General features: G+C 46.0%; 1 protein-coding gene across 1 annotated transcript in view; it reads left to right on the top strand.

Moving 5' to 3' along the window:
• The window catches only part of CEP104 (centrosomal protein 104), an 846,942-nt gene that overhangs the window by 731,510 nt on the left and 100,514 nt on the right, over window positions 1–14,918 (top strand). Inside the window, exon 17 of the mRNA XM_069610252.1 lies at window positions 12,916–12,988. Within this exon, the coding sequence (XP_069466353.1) occupies window positions 12,916–12,988 (73 nt within the window). The remainder of the gene's footprint in view (window positions 1–12,915; window positions 12,989–14,918) is intronic.

Here is a 14,918-nt window from a genome sequence, read left to right as displayed (position 1 = left end):
TTTGCAGCAGGGATCGATGAAGAAGGCTCTTGGCAAGATTTCCCTTGCGGCTGAATGCGGTTCTGCAGAATTGGCGCCTTTTCAAGGAGCACCGAAGAAGACAGAATATCGCGGTTGAATTCTCTTTGTTACAAAGGTCCAGCAATCTTGTGAGGGGACTTTTCAGACTCGAATCGTGTCTCTTGCGATGCACCACGATGCCCACGAAGTTTCAGCGAGATTCGGAATTCAGAAGACTGTGCAACGCACAGTGGCTGGAGGTCCCAGGCTATTGGGGTATTGCAAGAACGCAAGGTTGCAGCAACCCGTGGGTTGGCTCAGAATGCAGGTCTTCTTGAGTCTAGTGGGTCTCACCAGGCTCTGGGTCGTTGTTTTTGGAGATCCCAGGTCGATTGGATGGAAGGGCTGCAGCAGGCTCCAGTTACACAATAGGCTCTCCGGTTGCTGGAAATCATCTCTGCTGCTTTTTCTTCATCATCCTCTTCGGTTTTCTGTTTCAGTGGTTGACATGACTTCAGCTTCCAGGTTTCCAGTATTTATCAGGAACTACAGCACAACCTCTGCATTCTCTCCCCGCATTTTACAAGAAAGGGGCGTCTGGTTGTCCAATCAGGACAATCCCCCATTGGGATTTGTCCCAGTTGAAGCAAAGGAGGGGGACGTATTGGACTCCTCCCCCACTTCCTGTGCTTACAGACTGACTGGAGCCTGGGCGGGGTGACCAGGGGACTCCCGCCGAAGACAAAACTCACACAAAGGAATTTCCCACCCTGAATGTCGGGGTAAGGAACAAGAAATGACAAACACTAAAATGGCAGAAAAAGAAGACGGGGCCATTTTGGTAAAATGATCACCCTTAGGTGCCTTTACTGCAGCTATGATCACAGCCCGCGGTAAAGGTGCACCAAATTAGTGAAAGGTATCACTGCCACCAGCCATTGAAGGTAAGCTTGTCACTGTAACAGAATTGTTACAGTTTTAATGTGAAAGGGGATACATTTTATCTCCCCAGCACTCCACATAAGGTGGGCTTTGCTGGTTTCACAGAATAAAATGTAAAAGGGATCCAAAGATCCTTTTTACCCTTGGGAACTGTAGTTCACTCAAGGTTAGCACAAGAAAGTTAAATGGGGAGCCCCTAGGGCAACCCAGCAACAACAGGCACTTATTGCCAATAAGTTGTAAAACATGATAACTTTAAAAAGACTCTATGGAGAGTCTTAAAAAAGACACCCATAAAAAGAGTTAAAGATTAGGTGAGTGTGGAAAAAGGTTCCCGCTCACTGAGGTATTAATGAAAAATATCCCACTAGAAAAGTAAAATGTTCTGAAGTTGAAACGGGAAAGGAAGATGTACCAGCTCTGTGGAAATCTTACCTAACACTGTTGTAGATGTTATTTCATACATTTAGATTACATTTACCCACAGTCTTTAATGGTGATTTAAACCTGAGTCTTCTACATGGGAGGTATTAGTTCTAACCACTGTGCTATGTCTACGGTGCTGCTGTTCAGTGGTGATGTAGGCTGAGGTCTTGTTCCTGCAGCTGAGAAGTGATTTTTCAGTCGGCGCATCTCACTGCATGTTGCCAGCTTGATCAGCCGCTCCTCTCGCTTTGCCGCCACAGGGTTTCAGAGATGTTATCTTGTGCAAGTTGAGGAAAAACCTTGATTCACCACACCACCTTGGGGACCATCTCTCACCCTACCTTGGGGTCTGGTTGCTTTCACCCCACTTTTGGGTTGGCTTTCTCTCACCCCACCTTGGAGTCTTGTGGGGCCCTTCTGCCCACCACCCGGTTCTCTGGAGCAACTGCGTACCTTCTAGTTCTGAGCGGCGCTCCTCTGGTTGAGTGTTCCTGTAGGGCAATGCAGCTTTTCTCTCTCGGCGTTCTCCTTGGGTTCTGTGTTGGTTGAAGCGGTAGATCCTTTCCTGCTGTCGTTCCACAGGGCACTCTTATCTGTTCTTGGACGCTGATTCTCGTTCCTGTGCGGGTGTACACTTACACTCGAGGCTCTGCAGGACCTGGCTTTTCCGGCCTGCTTCCCAGCAGGACTGCTGTGCGTTCTGCAGGCTTGTCTGGCATCGCACTACATGGCAAACTACAAAAACCTACTTGGGGATGTGATAGTCTTACAAGGAACATCTAAGTATACGTTCCATACTAATGGGGGTGGTGATTGGGTCTTTAACATCAGGTGGACAACTAAGCCCTCCTCTAGTGCAAGTCATCTTCATCGTTACAAAATACACGATGATTCATTGGTTACACAAACTATAGGGCTCTCTGTTATGTGGCCCTCTATAATTGGTTGGCACGCTTGTAACCTTCTGGAATATTCCACACGCTAGTAGCATGCAGGCTGGTACCCCAGGTGCTGGGAGTGTCGGCTTGGTCATGCCCACCCAATTAGCTCAGCATCTATCATCACTCTTGCTGTCTGCCATTCAATTAAGGCTTTGAACTTGGCCTTGCAGAAGCTCTCTGTGCCTGAGAATAAAAGGGAGTGTGGCATGGTCTTATCTTCTGGTTTCAGTGTAGCTCGACCCAAAGTCTATTTTCATCTGACCATGTGACTTGAGACCACGTTTTCCAGCTCTTTGCTGCATATAATTCTATTAAATGATGAACTCTTGACTCGTTTTTTCATCCCACCTCAAACAGAAGTGTTTTTCTTTCTCACGTTCATGTAACTACTTGACAGACAACCAGGCTCACGGTGGCCTCGAGTCTTGGTGCTGGGCCAGCCAGCCTTTATTGAATTCTCCTTCACCATTAGCTATTTTCCAACTGCGCCACATTGAAGCCCTTTACATTCACAGGGTTCAAGTCTTGCTAAAGTGCATCGTGGAACTTCCAGATTCTATACATTCCTATGTATATACCTTGGCGCATTGCCGCAATCTATTCACTACATAGCTAGCCTCAAGATCACTTTGCCTACTTGCGTTACAGCATCTGTGCAAGTGTAAAATGACTTTTCATTTTCTTCAACGTTTCTGTGCATGAGCATCTTCATTTCGATCCCGAAATGTTGCTGATCTTCGACACCTCCTCTTCAGATCTTATAGAATGTCTGTTCTTTCATCTTGTGCATCTTTTCAGGGTGCGTCAATTCTGCTTCGCATGACATCACCAGTCTTTTTTTTTCTCGTTCATTTTTACACTTCTTCCGGAACTCTGTCCAGAAGACCATCATTTCTTTGTGAATGCATGTAGGGTTTTCTCAATGGATAGCTTGTTATAAGAATTCTTTACAGTACAGGCATTCTCACTGATGCTGCATGTGTCGCAATTTCCAGTTCCCAACAGATAGGCACTATGGGGGTGGAGCTTCTAGTAGGGGTATTTGGCTCCTCATCTACAAGAGGGTCTATCAGCAAAGGCCCACATTGATCTCCAGAAGTTGGCCCGCTCTATCCCAATGTGTAGGGTTGTTGCTGTCGTTGAGAGTAGCTCCCCCAGTTTGTGCAAAACCCCTATTAGTGAAGGGAATAATGTGTAGGGGCCTATTCAGGGGTGTTGCTTTGATTTCCTTCCACCTTTGGTGCCTAATTGCGACTGGCCAGTCCAGCATCGGTGCAAATTGTGCGGCTAGGAAATATCTCTGTAGGGAGGGGACACCCTGTCCTCCCGTACCCAGCCATTAAGTTAAGACTCTTCTCAGAACTCTAGGTGGCTTGTGTGCCCAGATGAATTTGTACACTGCTCTCTTTAGGCCCTCTAACTCGTTTGTTGGAATTTGGATCGGTAGGGCTTGGAAAACATATAATAGCATCGGAAGGAGGGTCATTTTCGCTGCTTGTATTCTGCCAAGCCAGGACATTTCCTGCAGATCCCATCGAGATAGTTGTTCCTTGGATTCTCTCCAGAGGTCAGGGATATAGTACTGGACTTTTTTAAAACAGCATACTTGCCTTTAGGTATGCAATTTCTTTGTGATGATTGTGTTTTGTGGTGGCGTCCCAGAGTTGAGGACAGAGGATGGGGCTAGGGTGACCCTGGGGGCTGGGGAACTCCCACTCAATCCACTATGTTGTCCGTAGAGAAGGTATATGGCAGGTTCCCCTGGCTCCACAGACCAACCTTAGCTTTATATGCATCACAAGCCCTGTTACCTCTAGAGCTCTTTAGCACCATAGAAAGAGGCCACCCCATGAAAAGCACAGCTGGACCTTGGACCAAGAGGTTCCTAGTGCCCACACAGCATGCATCCACAAACCCCACAATGCTGAGAGGGAGGATTTGTTCATTGAATGACAAAAATTGTGAGCGCAGTTTGCCCCAGAGATTTAAGATGCTTTAAATCTTATGCAGTTGTAGAATGAATGTGACATAGGTCCTCAAAACCAGCAGTAGTATATGCAGCTCAGAGAATGAATCCAAGATGGTCTGTGCTGTATTGTAACATCAGTTAAGGGCACTGTCCACTAGCCAATTATAAACACATAGGATGTCCATGGTCCACACGAATTGCACCCAATTACAAGATAGACTCCTATGGCACACATACTCCTAGGGCATTCAGACAATTCCTTATTTTGGAGCCGCCTCCATGCAGGGATAAAAGTGGAACATTCCAGAAGGAAAGGTGGGAATCCGGGGTGCTGAGAGCAAGGTGCAGTTTGGAGTGTGGTGGTTCAGCAAAGAGAGAGGAGAGTGGGGGTGAAAGAGAGAAAGAATGCTGTGATTGCGAGAGAGGAGGAAGAGCAGATGACACAGAAGAGTGGAGGAGGTAGAAATGAGATGGGGTTATAGGAGATGGATGAGAGGAGGATCAGAGTAGGTAAAAGAGGGTGAGAATAGAGTGGAGGAGCTGGATAGGAGAAACGGGGGAGGAGGTGGAGAGGTGTCAGACGGTCAGAGGAATAGGACGGGAGAGGGAAAGGATCAGAGGATGTATTGTATATCTAATACAGAGAAATTGACCTTATATTTAGGATTCGAGCTGTAGGTCCATCGCTCGGCTATGACAGCGTGCGTACCCATGCTCAATAGCTATTGGCTATTGTGTAACAAAAGAGATTTTTGTTGCATTTGTCAGTGTTTATTTAGACTGCTTATTTAGACTATAATATTTTCTAACAAAATGTTTATTTCTTTGGGGGGGGGGGCAAAGAGCAGGAAAAAGTGTTAGAGGAGCAACCAACATAAAAATGTAAACATCTTTTCTTTTACACATTGCAATACTTTTTGGGCTATGTTATGGTATAGGAACTCAAACTCTGGACACAAATCTTGGGTGAGGTTAATTCAGTTAATCTTTTATAGCAGCACTGCAGGGCAAATAAAATCCGAAACATTGTGTTACTCCCGCCCCTTGTTCAACAACTGCCACCCCTTGTACAATTTCTTATATAGGTTTTCTAGCACACAGACGCCATTGCAATGGAGAGAAGGTTTTGACATTACTGGGGAGGTTTTCACTCCTTCGAATGAGTACAATGGCTTTTATTAAGAGACGGGTAAGCATGGTTTTCCAAGGTCACCCCTTCCACCTTTAATAGATATCAACACAAATGTGTGTTCATAGTACAGTTTAGACTAGTATTTTCTTCTGGCAGCAAGCATATAATTCAAAATGGAAGTCTCAACTACACCAGGCCTGAGTGCTATATTTTAGGACGAACTCTTGCATCAGCATACTTTCCTTGTGTTCATTTAGATTAACTTACTATTACGTTTCCATGTATGTTCCTTTGCCAATAACTCACAAAACCATGTATTCTTCTTCCACTTTATGTACATTTTTGTGCAAATTATATTTATTTGAGGAGGAAGGGTAACGCTCGAAAGCATCAACAAGTGAAAACTACAGCCCTCATTAGCCATACCCAATCGAGCCAATAAATGTAATACAAAGAAATCACCCACTTCTCCAAGAGTTTAGACTTTAAAGGGGACGGGCAAGATGCATAAGGAATGAAGGGGAGGATTCAAAGGGGGAGAAACAAATAAGATGAGGCCCCTATAAATAAAGGTGCGATCCATATAAGGTGTTGGTACATACATACATACATACATACATACATACATACATACATACATACATTCATTCATAAAGTGTGTTACATTTATTCAGACTCTTCCCAGATGCTGTCCAAGAAGGGAACTGACATGATGGTCTTCCTCATCGACTCGCGTCGTTGATACAGGAAGCCCTCCTTCGTCTCCTCAAGGACTAACTGAAACATTTCCGAGGCCCTCTAGATGACTGAATGAAAAGATCCAACTTCGTCCGCAGTGGAGGCCCTATGGGGCTCATCCGCGTGCAGAGTCTCCCTATCCGTCGTAATGAAATCATCGTCCTCTTCGGTATCAGCAGCCGGGTTAGCTGTGTCCATGCCCATGTCCGTGTGTGGATCCGGAGCTCCGGTCGTGACGAGGTGGTGGTGGGGTCGGATGATGCTGAGGACCCCCGACCCCCTTGGACTTCCTCTTCCGCGGGGGAGAGCTTACCCTCAGAGGTTCTGGAGGTGCCGGCCCTGATGGCGGCATCCTTTGTTGGATTTCGGTGACCAGTGTATGCAGGGTAGAGACACGTCCCTACGTCTAGGGGTAAACAGAGCCAACAGAGTAGGATCCGGGCTAATGCATCTCTTCTTCCACATCGGGGACCAAGGTCCTCCCTCACGTCACCCCCTCTGTGGTCTGAGCATCACCCCTCATGAGGATTGATGTCCTCGTCGGTACTAGGGTAGATTTGCTCTGGTCTATCATCAGTAGCCTGCCGGTCCGCATACTTGAGAGGCTACACCGGTGGGACTGCTTCCCTCTCCCTCTCAGGAGGCTGTTGGGCCGGAGCGGCCACCTGGTCTCTCCATGGCGCTGGTTCCTTCGCTGCTGCTTCCACAGCCGTATCTCGCCCAGGGGCCAAGGACACCCGCTGTGCGGCCGCCACTTCTTTCCTCTTGGTCGAAGCCTTAGCCGACTTAGGCAAGTCCTCTCTGGACTTTTCCCTCGTCAGGGTATCCACGGACACACAGTTTTGACGGGGTTAGCAACTTTCTCTTTGAAGCCGCTCCTTTCGTTGGCAGACTCATCCTGGATGATGATGATGGCGAATGCCTTTTGTCCGACTCGGGACACTTATCAGCGGTGAACCCAGTGGAGCTAGCGTTGCAGAGCTTGGCCTTCTCTTGGACCACCACACGTGAGGCATCCGCAAAGGATCTCAACCTACTCCCGCAGGGAAAACGCTAATCGGACCAGCCGGTCCTGGATGAGGCTTGACCCTGCCCCAAGGCCTTGCTCGCCTTGAGCCACATTAACAGTCTTCTGTATCTGATATTCTTGGTTTACATCGACAAACCACAGCACACCTCGCATCCCTCCACATCATGTTCTTGACGCATTTATGGTGTCGATCTTCTACAAAGACGTTTCTTAAACCACACTTCGCACAGAGTTTGAAGAGGCTGCAGCCTTCCCTCTTCTCCTCAGCCATGCTGAAAGGGCACGAAATAGGCCACAAGGCTGGGTCTTCTCGAAACTTCAATGATCAGACTGTGGATGAAGATCTTCACCGGTAACGGAGTCCCGTTGCCTGTCTATATCCTTCGTCGAAAACGATGAAGCAAAAATCAGTCAAATTCTAACTATTTTGCAAAGAAATGTTTACAAAAAAACACAAAATTAGCTCGGAGAGCAACTTGAGGACTCCCAACAGTGAAGCGTGCAGTAAAAGTCTGAAGATGGCCACCAGCGGTGGAGCTTAGAGAGAGTACTGTCATTGGATGGGGCAGTATTATCCAGAGGACAGTGATTGGTTTAGAGGATTAATACAGTTTTAAAGTGAAAGGGAAACTTTTTTTTCTTTTACAGAGGATTCCCATCCTGACGGGGAATATTCATGAGCATGTGAATCCATGTCAAACCCATGCTGGAGAACAATAGTTACAGGTAAGTAACTTAAACCTTCTTCTGGAATTGCACCATCTCATATTTGTGTGGCAGACACATTACATCCAGCCACATTTCTACTGTTGGCCTACAAGAAAATGTGCAGACTTTCAGTACTTCCATGTTAGCAATTATCATGGCACTATATAATTAGGAAAACAAAAGAGGCGATGGCTGGAAGGTTTACAATTAATTTTAACCTCTGGCATTGCTCTGGGCAACCTTCCAGACCATCATTCTTCGCCTGCCAAGAAAGGGTAAGACCATTTGCAAATCAGGCTTGGTCCCACCCCAAATGGGGCGGTCCAGCCCGAACTGCTAGCTCACATCCCTTCTGCACAAGACCACAAGCATCCCCAGACATATTTCGGCCTCGTTGGGCCTGATCAGTGAGCAATAGCTTGGGTGTCTAGACCCAGCAGGCACGGGACCCACGTCTGGGCATACCCGCCCCAATCGGGGTGACTAAGCAAAACAAAAGAGGTGATGGCTGGAAGGTTTAAAATGAATCTTAACCTCTTGCATTGCTCTGGCCAACACTCCAGACCATCCTTCTTCGCCTGCCAAGCCATTACAGGACCTCATTACAAGTCCGGCAGTAGCCGTGCCGGTAAAAATGGCAGGCTGCTGCCGGACTTGTGAATTTTTCCAGCGCCTGGCTTCACAGAAACACCAGGGGATTACGACCTTGGTGTTCCTGGTAGTCAGGTGCCGGAAAATCATTAATCCCCTTTCCCAATTGAGTCCCATAGGTCTCAATGGGAATGGGGATGACCGAAGCTCCAGCACGGTTAATAACGGTCAGACCTGGCGGGCAGGACGGCAGCCACCCGCAGACTCGGAGTGTGCCGGTTTCGGTAACAACTCCTAATGAGGCCCACAGAAAGGGTAAGACCATTTGCAAATCAGGCTTGGTCCCACCCCGAAACGGGCGGTCCAGCCTGAACTGCTAGTTCGCATCCCTTCTGCACAAGTCCACAAGCATCCCTAGACATGTTTCAGCCTTGTTGAGCTTCATCAGTGAGGAGTAACTTGGGTCTCTAGGCCCAGCAGGACACAGGGAACCAAGCTGCACCTCACTGAGGAGGCCCAACAAAACCCAAACCTGTCTGGGGTTGCTTGTGTTTCCGTGCAGAGGGGACCTGGCCTAGCCTTTCTGGCAGGGCTGCTCCCATTGGTGGTAGTATCTGACTGATTTGCATATGGCTGGACCTCTTTTGCAATGGCGCTGATGGGCCAAAAACAGTGGTGTGGAAGGTTGCCCAGAGAAATGCCGTGGTTCAGATTAATTCACAACCTTCCATGCATCACTTTTTTGGTTTCACTATATAATTAGTCTCTTATGTCTGAGCATACAGTTCATCTTTTTGTGCAGGTGGAGTAGTATCAGTTCCTGGTCACCACACAGATCACTCACCAGGAAAAAAATGTATCCCTTCCAACAAATCTCAGCAGTGGGTCAGTTTTGAACATTTCCAAAATATGCGACTGTAAGCCAGTTTTCTTCCTGCAATGCCAGCCCAGACTTGATTCTATCCTCCCGCACTGGTTGGGGTCTATTAGCTCCTTAAATGATATTCTGCAGTTTGAACTCCAACCACAAGTTCATCTTCCCTAACTGTGCTTTTCTGATTGTCATGAGTGCTATATAAATGGCAAATCAAATCAAAATCTGAGCCAGCCCACAAATCGTATCCCACTGAGTGCTGAAAATCTGGTGACCAGGTTTTACAGCATGCTCTTCTTTCTCACTACCTTCCTCAAGTCCTGGACGGACCCTAAGTAGTCTGACTATGGCAGAGGGTTTTGTTGATAGTAGTATGTGTTATTTGTGGGGGCAACAATGCCATCAGCCATTAACCAGATCATGCTCCACTTCACAGCACTCAACATTCGATATCTACCCATCTCCCAGCAACCCCGCTTGTTTTTAAAATGCAGAAAAGTCAACCATCTGGTGGTGTACCCACATTTTTCTGATTATGTGGATTCCTGAGACAAGCTGCACCACTGAAGCTTGGCCCTGCCAGTTTTTAGAGCAGGTCCCCCTAAATCATTGCCCCAATGTGGAGAAATATATTGAAGTTCATACCTTTGCTTTGCCAGCAACCTTCCGTATTGAAGAAGTCATCATAGGCAACTTGTCCATTGATAGCAACACATCTAGGAGGTAGGGTGCCACTTTGCCACTTCCAGTCATCAGCCATGACAGGACCTCCACCTTCAGATCACCACCAAGCCAAGCTGCAGGACAAATGCTCAATGGAATTTCAACCAATGAGGATAGCCACATCCGCCTTTATTCATCATGGTATGCAACACACACCCAACTCAACCTCTCCTCCGCCAACAGGAAATCCCAAAGCACCTTTTCAGTTTTAGCAATATCTTTTGTTCTTTAGCTGCTATGGGAGAACCTGAAACTTAGAGGTTTGGGTAGGACACACATCTTCACTGCGCTAACCTTTGCCCACATAGACACATTTCCTCCACCATACTATGTCTAATTTAAACTTGTCAAACCAGCAATAGTCGAGAGAGTGGATTTAATTTGTCTGATAATTTCAGTTCCACGGCTTTTGAAGCCTTTGCTTCACCATTTTATGTCCCAATTCATTAGGCGAGCCCTGATACATGACTTTGAAGAGCAGAAAGGCCTCAGACTTTCCCCAGTTAATCAGGGACGTATGCGGTTCCATACTAAAAGGCCTCACAGGGCTTTTAGGTACGACTAGCTTATCTGTATATAACATAAACGTATACACTGTGCCGTCAAATGTGAGGCCTCTCATTCTGGCTTTTTGAGTTATTGCCACCACTAGCAGGTCTGCATCAAGGTTAAATAGCAGATTTGACATAGAGCAGTCCTAACAAATGCCTTTTCTTAGTGTAAAACTGTCTGAGAGAGTCTCATGAGTTAAAATGTTTGCCTGGGTCCCAGAATACAGTGTGCTGAAAGGTCTGGTGAACCTTGCACCAACCCAAGGTTTGCAGAGAGGAAACACTGCAGCTAAACCCATCTGACATGATTGAAATCCTTCTCAGCATAAATGCAAGCTGCCTCTAGAGGTGCATGATAGTCCCTAAAAACACTGCCCCGGTCTGGAAGGTTCCTACTTTTACTATTCATATACTTACCAATCATGAATCCACATTGTATTTTATCAGTCAGTTTCCCAATAACCTTGGCAAACTTGGTTACCAGAATGTTTGTGACATTCTTGAACCTGCATGTTCACCAAGTAAATTGGCCTATATTTACTACAAAGCTTGGGTAGCTTGACTAACTCCCCTTAGGTATCAAAGCAATCACTGCCTCCCTCATTGAGTGTGGGTGGGAACCCAATGCAAGGGACTCATTGAACAAAGGAGTCAAAAACTGGGCTAACACAAAAGCATCTTCTTTAAAACACTCTCCATAGAAACCATCGGCCCAAAGAGATTTGCCTTTACAAATTTCCCCCTCGCTTCCTGCTCTTCCTCCACTTTAGTCTCTGCATTCAATGTTGCTCTGTCCACATCTGTAAGCAATGACAAGTGTAGGCAATCAAATAAGCTGCCTAAAGTGTCCCGATCTGATGAGGCAATCTTTCATAAAGATCTTAATAAAACTCTCTGAAACCTCAAGTGCTATTTGCCTCATTTTACCACAGTCCCTTCTTTAGCCAAGACTGACTCTGAATACTTGAAACTTTGCCTTTTGGACAATGTACACGCAAGGACATTCCCACATCTGTTGTCCTGCTCTCAGTATAATTGCCTGCTGCAGAAATCTGCTTTTTCAGCCTTGGCATTATACTAGCTGTTCAATTCTTCTTTCAGCCTTTCCTTATTATCTCATTTTCTTATCGTTTCAATGTATGCTCTATGATGCTGCTGATTATGAGGGAATAGGTAACATGTGCACCCCTAAACGTAGCTTTCATCGAGTCCAAGAACAATTGGATACCTGTTGACCCCTTGCTATCCCTAAGGTACAAATGCTTCATGGATTTAATCCACACACAAAACTCCCAATTCCCTAGCAGATACCTAGAAAGATATTATCAGTTCCCCAACCCGACACCCTTCCATGGGACAGTTCTAAGCAGACTCCAACATGATCAGATAATACATTCTTACTGTTATTCACACATATGACACTATTCATCCGGATCTGCGAGACATGGATGTAGTCAGTAGATGAATAAGAATTATGAACTATGGAGTGTTCTACATCCCCTGGTGACAAACCTTCCCGGTATCCTGTTATGTGCTTGCATGTGTTAGCCTGCTTAAATTAGATGCAGGACCAACCATTATTGTGCAGCCCTCTCTCCACGTGATGTCCTGATGCCTAGAACCATCTTGAAGTCTCTGCCAATTATCAATTGAACCCCCTAATGTATTTAGTCCTTAGCATAATGCTGAGAAACCCTGTCCGAGGCTGTTTTCAGTGCATATACACTGCCCCAACATTTCTAGTGTTCTAATTTAACACTTCTGCCAAGACAGGTTCCCCCTGTCATCCTTCAAGACTGTCCCCAATTCAAACTTCAGAGTCCTGCAAAAAGGTATGGCTACAACCTTGGATTTGGATTCAAAACCACTAGATACCTCTGCTGGATAAGTATTTTCTTTTATGATAGCAGCCAGCAGCATGTCATTGCTATACAAAATACAAAGGGTAGAAAATGTTTTTAATATTCATTCTTTAGTTGCATTATGTGGTCATAGGAGCACTGATTTTCCCACGAAAACCGCCCACTGTCCTGGTTAAGTATAACAAACAGATCTCCATGTATGTATACATTTAGAGCTGGCAGAGTTGTAGTGGCTAATAAAGTAAACATCTTTGTAAAATGTGCAAGCCTGTTTGTTTCCTGTCAAAGATGCACATCAATAGTTTGCTTTAATGGCATTTCTAAATAAACTTTTTTGAATAGTTTCAGTAAATCTGTTTCTTTAGAAAATAAAAACCCAATGTGTTGTTTCCTAAACCCTCTATATTTTCTGTTTATTTGTCGATTAGATGACCGGAGCAAGAAAGCGGTGATAGCTGTGCCCCCAGAGGAGCCTAAGTCCGTTACAGAGTACCTGCATAAGTAAGTATGTTTGGGTAGGATAATCTGTCAAAAACTCCGTAAAGGCCTTGAGACTGGAAGATCCTAGAGCCAAGGGGAAACAAAGTGGAAAGAATGCTGGGTCTTGAAGTCAAGATTCTTAGCGAGACTGAGAAATTGAGATAAACACTACATGCTGGGACTTGATGGCAAAGTTCCTACAGAAGTTGGGAAATTGATTGTAAAGAGGAGCACTGCATGTTAAAATTTGAATAACAACCTCCTAGAAATCACTGAGACAGACTAAAAGAAAAACGCCCAGTTGTAGGAGCTGAAAGGCAAGGCGTTCATGGACATGACTTAAATACTGAGATATACTATGTCAATGCAGATGACCAGGATTAGCGTTCTGGAACACCAAACAACCTTTTTAAAACAATAAAAAGTGTGAACTCTATTCTGTTGTCTAAGCTCTTAAGACTAGGATATCGTCGCACATGGTGTTCAAATTGGGATGGAAATGAACCTGGCACAAAGTCCAACTCATTGAAGAAGAAAAAGGACTTCACCCATGACACACCCTGGGGCAATATTCTTGAGGTTCCCCAGTCCCTGCCCCTGTCAGTACACTCCTGCCAAAGGTGAGGACCGATAAACCAGATCAGATCTGTATAACACCTATGAATCTCAGGAGTAAGGAGTCCTCAATTAGCTACACATGTGGGGTAAGCTCCAGTGTACCTGAGGAGAGAAAGGAAGAATAACTCATAGATGTCAACGGAGAACACCCAGGTAACAAATCCTGCTTGAAAGATAAGCAAACGCCAAGAGGACAAAAGATCTATTAGACCTCACAGTACAATTGTCTCATCTGCAGCTCAAGATGACTGATTCTTGAAAGGTGTAGATATAATTGCACAGTGTTACGAAGCTGAGTGGGAATCATTGAGATGTATAGACTTAAAAGGAAGGTTTAGCAAACAAAAAGGCAACTCTGGCACAGAATTGGACGTTGTGTCCTCAGGGTGTAAAACGGGTAAACAAATGTTTGCATGGCTTCCTCCGGGTGAAGCAAGTAGATAATTAGTCAGTCTTTTTAGAACCAAGCATTCACAATGTTCAGGTTCCCCAGTCTGTATACCATGGCTGATGGTTGTCTTTTCACGTTCTGTAGTAGTTCGATCACACCATCTCCAGGTTCCTCACAGTTTTGTCTTTTCCTTACTGACTCCAGATAAGAGAGATCAAGGGCAGGCCCGGTTACTCTCCGGAGCACCCACTAATAGGAGTGCTAATATTGTCACAGGTAGTCTTGTTGGTCTCCGCCCTGCATTTAGTAGGTTGGCTTAGAAGATAGGGACTCGTGTCACTAGTTGCTGGGTTTGCTGGCCAGACGCTAGCCCTCGGTTCTGGCTAACATCCTCCAGGATACCTTCCAGTCTCCCACCCAAGGTGTGCTCTTCAGTATACTTTCTTTGTACTTGACACCTCATTGACACTCTGTGGTATGCTTGTACTGCCTCCTGCCCGCACTTATCTGTCGGATGTGGGGCCTATAAGCAGGAATGTGTCCTCTCCCTCCTTTTGGACACTCCCTTGACCACCTACTTCCTTAACTCTCCTGGTTTTCCTCTTTTTCATGAACTCTGTTCTCTTCTCTTCCACGCAGAATCAGGTCTCTTTCCCACCTCTGTGGTTCCCTGATCTCTGTGGTGTTGCCCTCCCCAGCCTCTGGGCTCTTGCTTTTACCAGGGCTCTAGGGTCTTGCTCTCGCCAGCCTCTGGGGTCTTGCTGTCATGAACCATGGACATAGCCCCTTCTGGTCTTCCTGGTCCTGGTCCAGACGGAGAGTGTGCTCCTTGATACTTCCAACATGGCTGTGCCCAGTGCCGTGTTCCGTACTAGCCTGTACGTCGGACACGGCACGTTCTATAAATGGGCCATGCCCCCGCGCCTCCACGCGTCTCAACGC

Source organism: Ambystoma mexicanum, chromosome 8, assembly GCF_040938575.1.
Source record: "Ambystoma mexicanum isolate Mex_15411 chromosome 8, UKY_AmexF1_1, whole genome shotgun sequence".
In the NCBI taxonomy this organism is placed as follows: Eukaryota; Metazoa; Chordata; class Amphibia; order Caudata; family Ambystomatidae; genus Ambystoma; species Ambystoma mexicanum.
The sequence above is the reverse complement of the archived record's forward strand: the minus strand, read 5'-3'. Positions and strand labels throughout refer to the sequence as shown.